This window comes from Anser brachyrhynchus, assembly GCF_964034855.1.
Source record: "Anser brachyrhynchus genome assembly, chromosome: 2".
NCBI classification, from domain to species: domain Eukaryota; kingdom Metazoa; phylum Chordata; class Aves; order Anseriformes; family Anatidae; genus Anser; species Anser brachyrhynchus.
The window spans coordinates 62316728-62331603 of record NC_137695.1 but is presented as its reverse complement, the minus strand read 5'-3'; the positions used below and the strand labels follow the sequence as shown (position 1 = coordinate 62331603).

Here is a 14876-nt window from a genome sequence, read left to right as displayed (position 1 = left end):
AAAATCTGCAGCTTTTAGTTTTGATTTTGTTGTTGTTGTTGTTTAAGTATATTTGGTATGAGAAAGCATGAAAAAGTGCATGATTTTAGTTTTCTTTTCAGTCAATAAAAACTCAGTGGGAGAGAGGCAAGAGGGAAGGGCAGGATGCTTTTCTTGTTACAATACTAGGACACAGGAGATATGGGTTCAGTGCCCATCTCTGACACAAATTTCCTCTGTGACCTAAGGCAAATTATTTGGTTTTTCAATTATTTATCTGTAAAGCCGGGATAGCCACTAACCCAGACAGGATTTGCTTGGATAACGTTTATGGACATGTCAGAGATGCTCAGAAAATCATGTATTAGACTCCTACTGACCATATATTCCAAAGCAGTGGTTGAAATAATACAGGGTACACCAGCGTTTCATGAAGATACATAAAGCCACACTTGCCTACTACTACCCATCAGCCTGCAAGGCAAATAAGTCTCACAACAGTAGTTGGAAGTTTCTACAAATACAATTCAAAAAGTAGAAGAAGAAAAATATCAGATAATACTGGTAAAAATGCAACAGTTGTTGCAGAAAAAGTATGCAAACCCTACAAGCATTTACTAGCATGGTACCCGATGCCACACTGACCAGCTGGACCTCCTCTAGATAAGCCATAGCATGCAACAACAGCAATAAAAAACACGAAGCTCTTTTACGAGTTAAATGCAAGATTTAAGGCTTTTGCCTCTTCTTTTTTTTTTTTTCTTTTCCTAACAGCTATTCAAAACTATATAGGCCATCCTAACTTGTTAGCGCAATTTAGGGTCTTGAGTAGAAACGATGAAAATTGTTTGGAAATTAGCCCTTGTATACCTTGTGGGTAGCATACAGCTAATTTAAGCATGCAAAACAGGTGTCTTGTCTAAGACAATTTGCCCTGGTTTCTAGAAGAGTCAGCATCAAAAAGCAATCAATGCCTAGAAAGAATTCATCACACCCTCAATTAGACAGGCTGAATTTGCTATCCCTCTCTCTTGGCTGTACAGGAGAGCATAGGATGGATGACTCAAGAGGAGACAGAGTTCGGGCAGAGAAAATCTGTTAAGAAGACTCCCGCCTCTCTGGTGGGGTTGTGAGCACAGACATATGTTCATGCAGCATACAGAGATGGGGTCAGACAAGGACATGGGTCAGGATCCTTTGACAGGCAACGTGTCAAAGGGAATGTGGATTTCCACGTATAGGGCTGGACTAAATAAAACACTGAAATGCAATGTCATGGAAAAAAAGAGACATAGGCTGGAGTATTATTTCAGTCTAACTGGAGAATCAACTCAGTCTATACAATGCTGGTGCCTCATCCAATATCCTAAATCTGTTTCTGTCTTGAGTCCCCACCTGTGATCCATATATATACACCATACCTATCAATAGCACAGATCTTGGAAACCTGCTCAGAAAGGTCTTACTGGATCTATATTCACATTAATTCAGTAACACAGTTACCTGTGTATGAGGGCAGGTAATACCTTTCAGCCAAAACGCTAGAAAAGTAGCTAACCACAAAGAAAGTATAATATTTCTATTCAAGTAAACAATGAGCTGATGGAAGGAGCTGGTTTTGTCTCATAAAAACAGATTACTCTGAAATTCAGCAATAAATTTACCTCAGGAGTGACATTCCACTCTATTGGCCACCACAGTATAAATGATGGTATTTTAGTGGTTTAACAAAAGCTTTGAAAATAATAAATAAATATTAAAAATGAAATCTAAGAATGTGTCTTCTTTACCACAAATTATTTTGGTTTTCTTTGTAGTTGACACAAAATCATCTTCTGAAAAACATTATGTTGAACGAATAAATTCCTCTGTTGCTTACATTGGTTAAAAGAACAGTCAGAAAGAGTAAATTATAATACAGAATATAGGAAAATATACACTGATAATGCATGCAGATCTAGCCAGTGTTTTTGAAGACTACCCTAGAAAAAACAGGGAACATAAGTGGACTTTGTAACACATCATTCTGATATATCACATGAACCACTCGATCAGAGTGGACTCAGAGTAAGACTCAATCCTCTTTGGAGGCATGACTCTGGGAAATATTCTCCACATTTCCTTCAGAATTAGCCTGATCCAGTTTTACACATCGTACGAAACCAGGAACACACAAACAGCTGTTTGCCCTAGGTGATGAGGAACAGTTGACAGCTTGAAGAGATCAGCTGCTTTTGATGATCTGGCCACAGCTACAAAGAACCTTTTATTGTCTCTGAATAAGTAAATAAATAACCCAATTAGTCAACTCATCTAGTTCTGCTGGACATTTTTTGTTTCAGTCATTAATAGGTCTCAGCATCTCTGTGGGCTCAATGCACATTGTAATATACTCACCATCATCTGCTGAACATGAAATATTTCAGCTCCAGTAGCAGAAAGGCGGTTTGGAAATGAAATATCAAGAAAAGCACCAGGGAGAGTGCTTGGTCCAGCATTGTAAACCTATTAAAAAATATGCGTATAAGTGTATAAAAAAACAAAACATATGACTGGTCATAAATAGGAAAAAAATGTACAACCAGAGCTGGGATAATAGGTAAATTTGAAAAAATTCAAATCCTATGCCAGCTTTTCAATCTTTTCAGACAAAATCTCCTTTTGTAAGTACCAAGATGAAGTCAAAGGTTTAATTTATCTAGAAGTCTTTAACTACAGCTCATGTATCAAGTGAGAAGCAGTTTTGCAGGATAATTACCAGTCATCAATACAAATAGCATATGACTTTATCTTATGTGCAGAGACATTGCAAGTACTCTTTGAGAGTCCAGAAGACAGTAAAAAACCACTGCTGTCTCTACCAACATTCTCATTTCCATCTGGTAACCGCTGCATTATATTCTGCATGTGTTTTATTATGGAGCAGAACGCAAAGTAATGTTGACTGTAACTAGTGGACTGTGGGTTTGCTAAACTGAGTTGCCAGGAAATGCATGTGAACAACTTCCATTCAAGATCTGGGGTTTCCAATTAAATTAAACTCTTAGTGGAAAACTTTGGCTTTCTATCAAATCCCCCACAACTTTTCAACAAAAGCTCAAAGAATTTCCAGTCCACCACTGAAAAGTATCCAGAGAAAATTCCAAAATTTGTGGATTTTTGCTAAAGAGAAAAAAAAAATCCATGGAAATCTGTCTATGAAAATAAGTTTTTATGTCTATCTACATTTTTTTTTTAATCAGGAAAAATATTTCCTGGTGGTTTCTAACAACACATGCATAAGTGCATCCATTAAAACATTAAGCCTGTTAGAATATTTACCTACACTGAGATAGTACCGTCAAAAAATGTAGCAATCAGTGCTTCAGTTGTGTAAAGTACTGATATTAAAAACAACAACTTTTCATTCTTCAGTCACTGTTTATATTTGAAGAAATGCCTGACTGATAAAGAGAATCAGTTCACAATGCCAAATCCTTACAAAAACCCTGAGGCTCCAGGCAGGGGGAGCAATCCCACTACAATAGAGCATGATAAAAGCTGCATGAAATACAAACATAATGTTTCTTGTAAGACATTTAAAAAATCTTGATTATCTCACTGAGATCAGATATAAGACTTAAGGAAGAAAAAACATTTTCAGTGCACGTCTTGTTACCCAAAAAAAATGATGCATACATCTCTTTCCTTATTAACATTAGACATGGTATAGATTTTCACATATAAAAAAAATATTTTTGTATTTTTGTAAATCATCTTTTACTTTGGTTAAGAAACTATTACTTTTCTCCATCTGGAGGAGATTAATAAGTGACAGGCAAATCATTAAAAACAATTACGCGGTGATACAAACCATGCTTTGCCCATTATGAAACTCTACCCTCTCTTTCTGACACACACAGCTATGAGGTTTATCACGTCACTAGAGAGCAGATCTGTGACTTGTTACAGCATAATTTTCTAATTCCATATGGAAAATAACTTTTTAATATTGCAGTTTACAAGTGTGTGCATTATACACAAGAGGATGGGGAAGGACAAATGGTGGCTCTGCCAATATATAGGTTTTCTTTTCCTTACCTGTTATCACTTTGTTTTACTGAAAATAATCTAGTTAAAGCATCAGTACATCTGTTCTTTATCTGCTTCTAACCACTAACTGGCTGGGGAAGACCTATAAAACCTCAAGAATGAAATCAGAATCACATGAATCAATAGCCTGGTTCACAAAAAGCTTTAATGTCCTGAAATCCTGTTTTCACTCCTTTTCAGTAAATAGCTAAGGGCACTGCATGACAGTGGGGGCTTAATTGCTCTGGACCACAGTCTGTCCATGGAGGCAGACATGTGTTGTTCATTATAAGCCGAGTGGCATTCATGCCTAGGAGAACAGAAAGGGGAAAAAAGGCGAAAGACTATTTTTCACAATAAATGATTCCCCCATCTCTTCCTTATTTATCATTCCCTAGTTCCATCTAGCGGTCAAAGATGATGTGAAGTGGTTGTAATAGAGATAGTCATGGCAGTTAGACAAGTTCATTTTGGTCCCATTGCAAGAGCTTATAATAATAAATGCTCCATATGTTTTACAACTTCAGGAACCCAACAAAGTGTCACATGAAATTTAATCTGTAGATAATACTTGAATAACACTGATATGCTATGAGACATTTAATGAAACCTTCTCACACCATATTTTTAGTGTTACATTCTCTTCCCTGTGCTATGCTCTCATTAGTAATGCTATAAACATTTTCATACCAGGAGCATTTGGCAAAGTTGGAATCCCTTGCATGGTATGTGCTCATTCTCATGGATGTAGGCTGCCCACTCCTCTGCTCCATGACCAAGCTGCTAAAAAGAATTACTCCTGCCTTCTGAACCTGGGGCTGCATCCAAGATGTGGCACTTCAGTAACTAGAGTTCTTTACTCAGCATATGATGAAAGGTAAAATAGAAACAAACAGTAGCAGCTTCATTCCTATGTGAGATGCCCTGTTTGTAATTCTTGTAATAATATACTCAGATAAGGAAATACACCATCCCTGCACACTGTAAATATGGCATCCACTCAAGAATGCACTGCACAACATACCGTGATATGGAAACATGCACTAAAGCCCATACCACATTCAGAATAAAAGAGATATAACATTAGAAAGTGCTGTCAAGCAGGAAAGCAGTCAAAAAAAAAAAAAAAAGGATCAATTTTACCTGCAGTGTGAAGTTGAGAGACTGGAAAAGGCATTCGTGGTTTTCCAGTTGAACAAAGTTGGATACTTCCACAGAATCACCATAGAAAAAGGAAGTAGGAAAGACTTCTCTGAAAGATCAAGAAACATATTTATTAAGTTGTGCCTATCAACAAAATTAAATATATTTGTGGGCTCTGAATCTCACCTCTTGCTTTCTGGCCATGGGAAATTCTATGGAACCATTTTACATTAATCTATTATTTGTGATTTTATTTTCTCTTGACAATACTAGACTACACAAACAGCATCTCAACTGACCAGACTTAATATCCCAGCACTGATTGAAGCAGATTTCTTTTGATTACATCTCTCTTTTTATCTTTTCCTATCACAAAACCTCTTCTCAGGGCCCACGGGCTCTGCCAATGATAATTTATGCAAGTTCTTTAGCTTGTGTAACACAGGAAGTCATTGCACTACCAAGTAAGTCTGAAGCAGTTACTAACAGGATTACTTTCAGTTACATATTCATTAAACTAACATTTCATTTTTATCTACTGTTTACAGAGAATTTCATGAATAAACCCCTCATTAGCTATCACTACCTTTATGAGTTGCAGATGGTTAAAGGGAAGAATAGAGGGGATATGACTTGCTTAGAGCTCCAGTGGCAGAGGCCAAGTTCCCTCAACTACTCTTACCACCTTATTGCAAGGTAAAACACAGTAGGGTTTTATCAGAAAAGACTTGGAAGCACCACACAGTACCCAGAAATCCTAGAGAGGGGGACCAGGAGTGCTTTAAGCATCTCTTGTTCCTCCTCCTAATCTTAGGCTGCTCCACTGGCTGGAAAGGTTCCTGGTGTAATTTCAGACAGACCTCAGTGAGGGTTTGCCTAAACTCTGCTTTGTTCCTTGGCTGTCCTTTTGATCAGAGTATTTTGAGATAGGATTTTAAGCCTGTTTAGTTACATTTCCTTTTTTTCTGGTCTCCTGACCTGCCTCCTGTGCCAGGGATTGCTAGGGCAAGCAGCAGGAGACAAATTTTACTCCTCCCATCCACAGTGTTGTGCCAGAAGGCTCCTCCCAAATGTGGTACAAGCCCTTCAGGGCTATTTATGACGAGGGATGAAGGTTGCTCTTGCAGCCTCAAATGCAGGATAGCTAATAAAATTAAGCTTTAAAAACATACTGTCTGAAAAAGAGTATTACTGGTATTGCCTAGTATTGCCTGGGAATGCTGTACCCTCCAATAAACCAAACTTTCCCCCAGTAGTTGGACATTTCCATGAACTTGAATCAACTAAGCTTTGTCTACAGGAAAGGACAAGATAATCCACACAGCCAGCTGGGTGGGGCTGACAACTTCAGAGACCTTGTGGTTTTAAGAAGCATATTCTGAAGAGAAAGAAAGAAACCCAATCTGTATCAGCGTTTTCTACCTGCAGTATTCTGTAAGCGGGGAGCAGAGAGCTAAAGACACGTTATTTCTTTCATATCTGTAAAGCTGCATAAAATCTGTGTCAAAGCATCAAGAAGCAAGGGATACAGAGTTAAATTTCTACACAATCTGTAACTGTGAAAGCATTCAAGAACTTTCAGAGCATGCTGCTAGGACTGTGTTCTCAGTATAGAGAAGATTTTTGTCCTTGCTAATCGTCTTGTGACATCTGACAGTACTCTTCACTTCTCTGAGCAAGCTCAGACGTATCTTCCACTCATTCTGACTTCTGTGGCAGTAAATAAAGGATTTTATTGCTATGCAATATGAGGGGAAATCAGCTTTATATGGTAAAACCTAGACCTGGACATGAATTTGAGTACACCCAGCCTTTCAGCCAAATCACATGTCAGTGCAGGTAACCTTGTTTCCTCTGTCTCTGTTAACCACTGTCCTCTTCCAGGGACTGGGCATGTGCTATACAAGTAAGTATTTCAGTCAAAGGGTGAGTGATGTTCCTCGGCTGGTATTCAGACGCCTTGCAGACTAGGAAGCAGAGAGAGTGGGAAAGGAGACAGAAGCAGAAGCAAATTCTGATTGTGAAATTAAACAGAAAGGCAAACAGCTAGACTCCACCAAGATCCTTAAAATCCCAGAACATTTGACCCTAACCTTTGGCCTGGTGATTCTTAACCATATCTTTAAAGGGATGCCCTAAGGAACAAGACGCAATTTGCTTTTCCTATTTTTATTTTATTTTAAGGTCCATCATATCCACAAAACCACATGAATTCAAATATAGTCACTAAAATACCTATTATAAATGAGATGACAACTAATCAGTGCTAGCTAGAACAGAGTGAGAAAGAGGTACAGGGCTGGAACGAAAGGAATGACAAATAAAATTCCCAGATAATGAATGAGGTTGTCCTTATTTCCAGACTCTGGGAAACAAGAAAAAAGCAACATTCTCACTACATGTAAACAAAGAGAAAAATTCAGTTTTTCACTCAGAGAGACTGAGATGTTATTGTTAGGACTGTTATTATTTTGTTTTCATTTGATGACTAGTACTTACCCATTGATAGATGAGTCCACTTCATGCATCAGGGGCACTGACAGGGTTAGAGTATTATCATGCAGAGACTCTGTGCGTTCTAGGTTTCCACTGTGCCAGAAAGGAAAAATAAACACACTGTAAAACCACAGCCTTTACAATACAGCTACCATCTCTCTGCTTTGTATTCTGAGCCTCTTCCAGTGATGTTGCCTCTCATTAAGACGCCTCTCAAAGATTGTTACTTCTGTTCATCCCTCTTTGGAGGGGGCACACATACAAGACATGCTTTGCAGCTCCTCCTTTATGGCTGGGGCATAAGCAAGATCATGCTGACAAATCTATCTTTGAGCAAAGTGCTCAGTTCAAAAGTGCAGAACGACAGCAGCAATCATGCATAGTGGAGAGGAACAAGGATATTTCAAATGCAACTCCAATGGTTGATTTTTTTCCCAGCCTGACTGCACATCAGTTTGGGAGGGATACACACACTTCACAGAGGTTCTTGACACAGTAAATGAAGCTCCCCTTTTATTGTACCTACATTATTTCACAGCACTGTCTCAGTACTGCTATGAGCAACTTTGCATGTAGACCCTCATACTGAACTAGCCATAAACTCTCAGCTGTTCTGCTCCCTCTGCACGTTTTAATTGTCAAAATGAAAGCAGTTCTACTTTGTATCTTCAAAGCCAGTTGCCACCGCTGGTCAAAAGCAGAAGAAGGAAAGAGAAAAGTGAGCAATCATCTCTCATTTAAGTCAGTTTATTTCAGTGTGAATACTTGTGTATTAAGTCCAGAAAAGGTTCCTGAAATGCATGACCAACAGGCAAACTTGTAAATATTCTAATTCTGGTGGTGAGTCTGCTTGGTGGGTGACAGCTTAAAATAAGAATATATTGCATATATTTCTTGTTCCTTCAGCAGTGACTCTGATTGCTTTTGCCTTGGTGTTTATTGGATTTACTCACAAATCTATCTGTTAAAAGATACGATCCTCTTTACTTCAGAACATTATCACTGAGGCAACAGCAGGTAGTAACATCCCAAATGATACCATGCATATGATGAGTTGCTCAGTCAGGTTATGAAAACAGAGCCTGTTGGCTACATACATATGTAGATACAGCTCAGCCTTCTGAGACTGACACATTGGCTATACCGGCTAAACACAGCTATGGCTCAACAAAAGCTTTTCTTCTGAATAGGCTCAGGAAGAGTCCAAAATGGAGATATTTCTTATCTCAAATATCAAAATATTATGCTGAGAAGCAGAATAAGCAAGTAGAATTTAATATAGGGCTCATATGTATGTATTTATCTGTTTAAAAAGAAGCAGTTACTGTAAAAAAAAAAAATGAAAACATAGCTCGGTGAATCTAGCTCCAGCAAAATAGTTCACTTCAGAAAGCAATAGAAGAGTTATGTTTAAAATAAACAAAAAAAAAAAATGAAGACCTAGTGTAGTGCTGAGTCTTTGATCTCTCTCTCCCACTACAGAACCAGTCTCTCTTGTTACAGATGCTACTGCCAAATTTGCAGCTACAAGGGACAGGTTAAGTGGCCACTTGAAGTGTAATACTTAGTTTCCCATGACAGCATGGTATAGCTAACAGCTTTTCCATGCCAGACATTTCTGCAGGACTAGCTCCAGTTTTGTGTGGGAACAACGTCCCCACTCATTGCAGTCTAACCACAGTACAACAGACATTTCCCTGTCCATTTCCTTATCACTGACTTTACCCCAGGGCTCCCTGTTAAAGCCCAACAACTTTTGTGGTAGAAACATTTTATTACTCTCATTTGACAGCAATGGAATTGAGCAATTTGCCCAAAGTCATGGAGAAAATGAGGGTAATTCAGCAATGGGAGCTACACTGTTGCTGGAGGTTCAGCTGAATCCTGAACGACACAACTGTCCTCCAGCCCATCCTTCTGAAAGATAGTCTTTTAATCCCTCTGATCATTTGCACTATGTGTACAAACTACTACATATTTATTTGTTCCATCTAAAGGCAGCAACTAACCCTCTTCACTGGTAGTGCACAGAAATCTTGAGGAGTGAGGTTACTGAGGAAAGCCCTGTGCTATCCAAGGCAGGGAAAGGAGAGGTACAGCCTGGAAAATGCTGGTTGGGCAAATGTAAAGCACTCCTGACCTATCTTTGCAATGGCTGGCATTTACATGACAGATCCCAGTACATCTCCCTGACCTAGAGGTATTACAGGGTCATCTGAACACAAGATCAACTTCTCTTCATGGAGAATAAAACTGGTCTAAACGTGCAAGACGTGGTCTTGCCCATCTGATGCGAGGTCTCACTGTCAGCATTTCCTACTGGCACCACATGCTGCAAGATCTTTTTCCCTGCCTACAGCTGTTACAGGAGGGAGAGGATGCTGCCCTACAAGAGCAGTCACTCAGCAACTGCTACATCCCCTCTCTCATCTCCAGCTGGCCTCTGAAGTGTCATCAAAGTGGGGAGGAGAGTTCACACAGGAGATCCTGACTTTGATGTGCCAGGATACGAAGCTGGCCTGTTCACACAGTAAGTGGAAGCAGCAACCAGTCCCACATTCAGCACGTCAGAGCAGCAGTTTATGGCTCAGGTTAATGAAGCTATGCTACAGTTGGTTTCCATAAACACCCAGACACTGCCTGTGACAGAACCATCCCTGGTGTCTGCTTCTTTGTGGCACAGAGCACTTGTCACATCTTTTATTTTGCCCAGGATGAAGTTCCTATGCATGTATCTTAAGGTTACTGGCTAATATTTGGCACCACACTACCTTAATGCCTGCTGCAAATACCTCTGGGACAGTACCCCATTCAGCTGTTTCATGCAGTCTGGCATACCTTCCTAAAGATCCAGAGAGGGGAAAAAATAGACATCAACTTTGGAAACTGTCAGTAAGATCCCTGACCATCTGATGAAAGCATTTTTCTTTTCTGGTTTGCATCCAAGCATGCTTATTTCATTCAAATGCTGGAACAAGTGGATCTGCCTGGTTCTGATCGTCAAGCACAGCTGAACTGAGCTTGACTTACAGCCCAAAGGGAAGGGCACATAAAAACAAGGGCCTTCCAACTGAGAGAGCACAAATTGCTCCTTCAGAAGCACAGCTGCCTGGCAAACAAACCCTACACACAATCCCACCTCATTTTTCAGGAAGGTAAGTCACATGGTTCCTCTGCATTATCAAAATACACACATTTAGCTTCAGCCATTTAACCTTGTTTACTGTACATACATGTGTTATCATATCATGTCACTGCTACCACACAATTGTCAAGCACATGCAATGCACACATCATGCAAGGAAGAATATTTAAGTCATCAGGACGTACAAAGGTTCTCTTACCTTTGGGCAGTGACAAGGAAGGTAAGTGTTTCTTCTTGCCCAGACAGGTGACTTGTGTCAAAGATCACACTGAACTCATACTACACAAAGAAAAAATGGCATTTAGAGACATTGTACTTTGTTTCAAAACATACTTATTCTGAAACTTCATACATATTTTACTGGTCTAGCTGTACAGATGTAGCATATTTTGACACATTTAATAGAGCCTCCTCTACTGTGGAGTAGCTTTTAAATCTAAGGAATTGCTCATCTGTTCAAATACTACAGAATCCAATTTTTCTTTCATTGTGAAAAGGCCTTTATTAGAACTGCCATTCAGTGATACTTTTGGAATAGATTATCTGCCAGTGGAAGAGTCTTCTAGTTTAAAGGGATCATTATCCAATCCTACCTCAGCACCAATGTGTACAGTAGTTGCTGGTGAAGCGATCTTTTCAGGGAATAAAGATCATATAGGCATGCACTGACACCCGGAACAACCAACAGTAGCCAAAGCACCATTCAGGCCAATAATCAAACTGGATAAAATCAGGTGCCAATTTTGAATAGAGAACCTACTTTGATGATCCCTGTAGCACTACATTAAAAAAGCTGTTGCATCAAATATTTATGTACCTCCAAAACCCAAGTGAAAGTTTCTGAATTCATGCTAATTTCAATGGCTTACTGAAAAAAAAAAATGGAGGTAACCCAACTATGTTATTCTGAAACAAAACACTGAAATTCTTACATCCCAGGTAATATTTTGCTGTTTTATTTTTTCCACTGTATTTTAAATCTTTTAAAATGTTTCAAAAGACTACGTTCCAACAAATATATGACCTATAACAGAAAATTTCATATAGGGTCATATGCTATGTCAATTCAAACAGAAAGGAGTAATTTTTGAAATTTAAATTTTCTAAAAAGTTTCACATTGATTTTGTTTGGTAATTTTCTTAAGTTATTCCTCTTCTCACCTTCCTGAGTTAGTCATGTGTACAGCTTTATTTAGGGACAGAAAGAATGTAGCTGGATTTGTAAATACTATGAAAGAGTTCATCCTCTACTACCCAAACAAAATCTTCCAAGAAAAAAAAACAACAAGCTACCAGGAAAACATAATACGAAAAAGTTATTACAACATTTTCAATGTCATTCATATGAATGCAGTTGCACTTTAATGTGAAAGTAGGCAAACATAAGAACAGAGTAAGGCAATATAAGTAAGGCAAAATCCTTCCCTATTTTTCTGCAGAGGAAAATTTTAAGGTTTTGGTAGCTACAGCTCTTGCACCATTTTTGAAGAACATTCAATTGCAATGCACAAGGTGTTGCCATTGGATGTATCTGGTGGGAAAGAGTACATCTGCCTTCCCACAACTATGAAAGGCTTCAGTATCTGGGTTAGAACACTACAGAAATTATCAGCCACACACATTTAAGAGAGCAACTGTCTTTCCCGTTACTCCTTGGAGACAAACAGAGGAAGAAACCATCACTCAGCAGATGAAAATATCACAACATTACCCTAGATTTTGATCTCATGAAAGGAAATCCCACACTGCACTTGAGGAAGTCTGATTCCAGCAACTCACAGGCAATGCCCAGCTCCTCCTGTACGAAAATAAAAAAGACCTTGAGATGATGGATTTGAGGAGAATAAGAGAAGGATTACCAAGAAATATCATTGAGATGAAATGATCTTAGAAAACAAAATATTTCCCATTGTATCACTGCTATTCCCAGAAATCTAATACTCCTTGAACAAGGAAAGGCACAATGAGGCATTTCCTGACTCCACCTCAGTAAGATCAGCACTAAGATGTGGACAACCATCTGAACGTTGCTCTAAGAGCCAGACCATGGGGAAATATGGCATGACTAAACTCATTGAAGCCAGTGGACCAGCCCAAAGTTCTTGGATAACTCAGACCATCAGTTATTCCCATTGTTTTTTAAAAGAGCTTTTAAATATTCCAGAATACAGGTTCTCCACATCAGTTTTCCCAGTATCATGAAGACAAAATTGTATTGGGTGACAGTGACCAAATCAGGACAGGCACAGATGCTGGAAAAAACTTCATCTGGTCCTAGTGTTATTCACCGCCCTGATCTCTTTGGTCCACAGGATGAGCTGCAATGATATGGGTACCAACCTTCTTTAATGATACAACGGTGGAATAAATAAATTAGGGAGATGGCCCTCTCCTCAAGATAAGCAATGACAGACTATGAACATTACCCATAATACAAAGGAAAATGTTAGAGCAGCCCTATCCTGCTTGATTGGCAACTCCATTAAACCAATGGAAGTGTTTCTATTGAATAGAAAGTGTTTCACTGTTCCATAAAAAAAAAAAATGTCTGGCTCCAGGTTAGCATGTTCTCATCTCCAGGTTATCACTCTGAATAAGTCCATCACATAAAACTTTAGGGGTAGGATTCAGTTCCACAGTCTGATGTGCACTTTTAAGTGCCTGCACAGGCCTACTTTTCGGTGCCTGCTGTGTGACTTAGATGCTCCCTTCATAGTCAATAGAGCCAGAAAACTGTTCAGCAGGACAAATGTAGATGTTTATTCCAGACTAAACTGAATAGTTATCAAGGCCCTGGTATTGTCTAGATCACCACTGTGGTACTGAAGTATGCAGCTACCACACAAATGCCTGAATTCAGCTATCTGAATCTAGAAATTAACTATATTCTAGACATGTTGCTGGGAATCTCAGAGGTACAGGAGATAGGGTTTATTTGACCTATTTTAGGTACCCAGAGTAGTTTGCAAAGCCCAGGGTCTGCCTCCTTATGCACATCTCCCAAATTGTTTGAGTTCTGCTTTAAACATGTACTTCAAATTAGATATTTGCATGAGTACCATTCACATCTAGAACAAGTATGTGCTAAAGTGGCTTCGTGAACCATGAACTCAGACTAAGCATCTCCAGGAAATGCTTCTCTGGCTTTCACGTTCTGATATGAGCATGGCATTAGTGTTCTACAGACGTAACGTCTTTCCTAACTGCAGTCTTGATCTTTCAACTGCTTTCTGCAATATCTGAAGGACAGAATCTCCTTTAACATCACGGTTCAAATCATGGCACACATTTATAGAAAATTATGTCCCTCACGCTTTCTTCTCTCAGTATTTCACTGGTTTCACATATAAAGAAAGTAATCTAAGGAGAAAATCCACGTATGCTTTGAGATGCCTGATGGCATGAAATTACTCCAGCACCACTCAACAGCCAGAGTTGTGTCCTCCATGTACATTTTCTTTATGGATTTGTTTCCTTGCAATCTTTAGTAGACCTTATTTGCAAAATTACAAAAGTTGGTACTGCCCAGCAAATCAAATATCTATATTCCGTTGTATAAAGCTGCCATTTTCATATTCTGCTTTGGATTTTCTCCTCCATTTAACACATAAAAGCAAAGAAAGCACTTCATGGACGCAGCGTCTCCTTCACTTGCCTCTTCCTCTCAGCTACGCGGGAGGTTCTCCAGCTTTATTCAAGAGATCAAGTGAACACAAACTGAGCAGCTGCATAACCAAAATTTCACAGCTGTTTCCTCTGGGAACATTCTCATTTCTGTGTTGTTCCGATGTCCTTTGCTGTCTAACTGTGGGAACCTATGAACTCTCTTTCATCATCTCCCTCTCTCTGCTCATTCAAGAAGGGTTTCTATTTACATAGCTGTCTGGTGGTGACAGTCACCAGACAGACCCAAGAGGTTGTCTCCCCTCCCCAAGCCCGTATCACTTCAGAGATGTCAAGAACAGTAACAGAAAGAACACTCATCTTGATAATGGAAGAAGTACAATTCTTCTTCATTTTGCAAATTGGTAGCTGCCTGCCT

The 14876-nt window shown here is 39.1% G+C and overlaps 1 protein-coding gene across 4 annotated transcripts in view; it reads right to left on the bottom strand.

Moving 5' to 3' along the window:
- ITGA9 (integrin subunit alpha 9) overlaps positions 1-14876 on the bottom strand; it is a 217488-nt gene that overhangs the window by 43897 nt on the left and 158715 nt on the right. For 3 of the 4 annotated variants that reach the window (XM_080581503.1, XM_080581504.1, XM_080581505.1), the window contains exons 19-23: positions 12546-12632; positions 11034-11113; positions 7693-7782; positions 5194-5302; positions 2377-2484 (exon numbers count right to left, since the gene is read on the bottom strand). In XM_080581503.1, the coding sequence (XP_080437629.1) occupies positions 2377-2484; positions 5194-5302; positions 7693-7782; positions 11034-11113; positions 12546-12632 (474 nt within the window). Of the gene's footprint in view, positions 1-323; positions 2255-2376; positions 2485-5193; positions 5303-7692; positions 7783-11033; positions 11114-12545; positions 12633-14876 lie in introns of those variants that run through there. The other variant, XM_080581506.1, reaches the window with a different exon arrangement.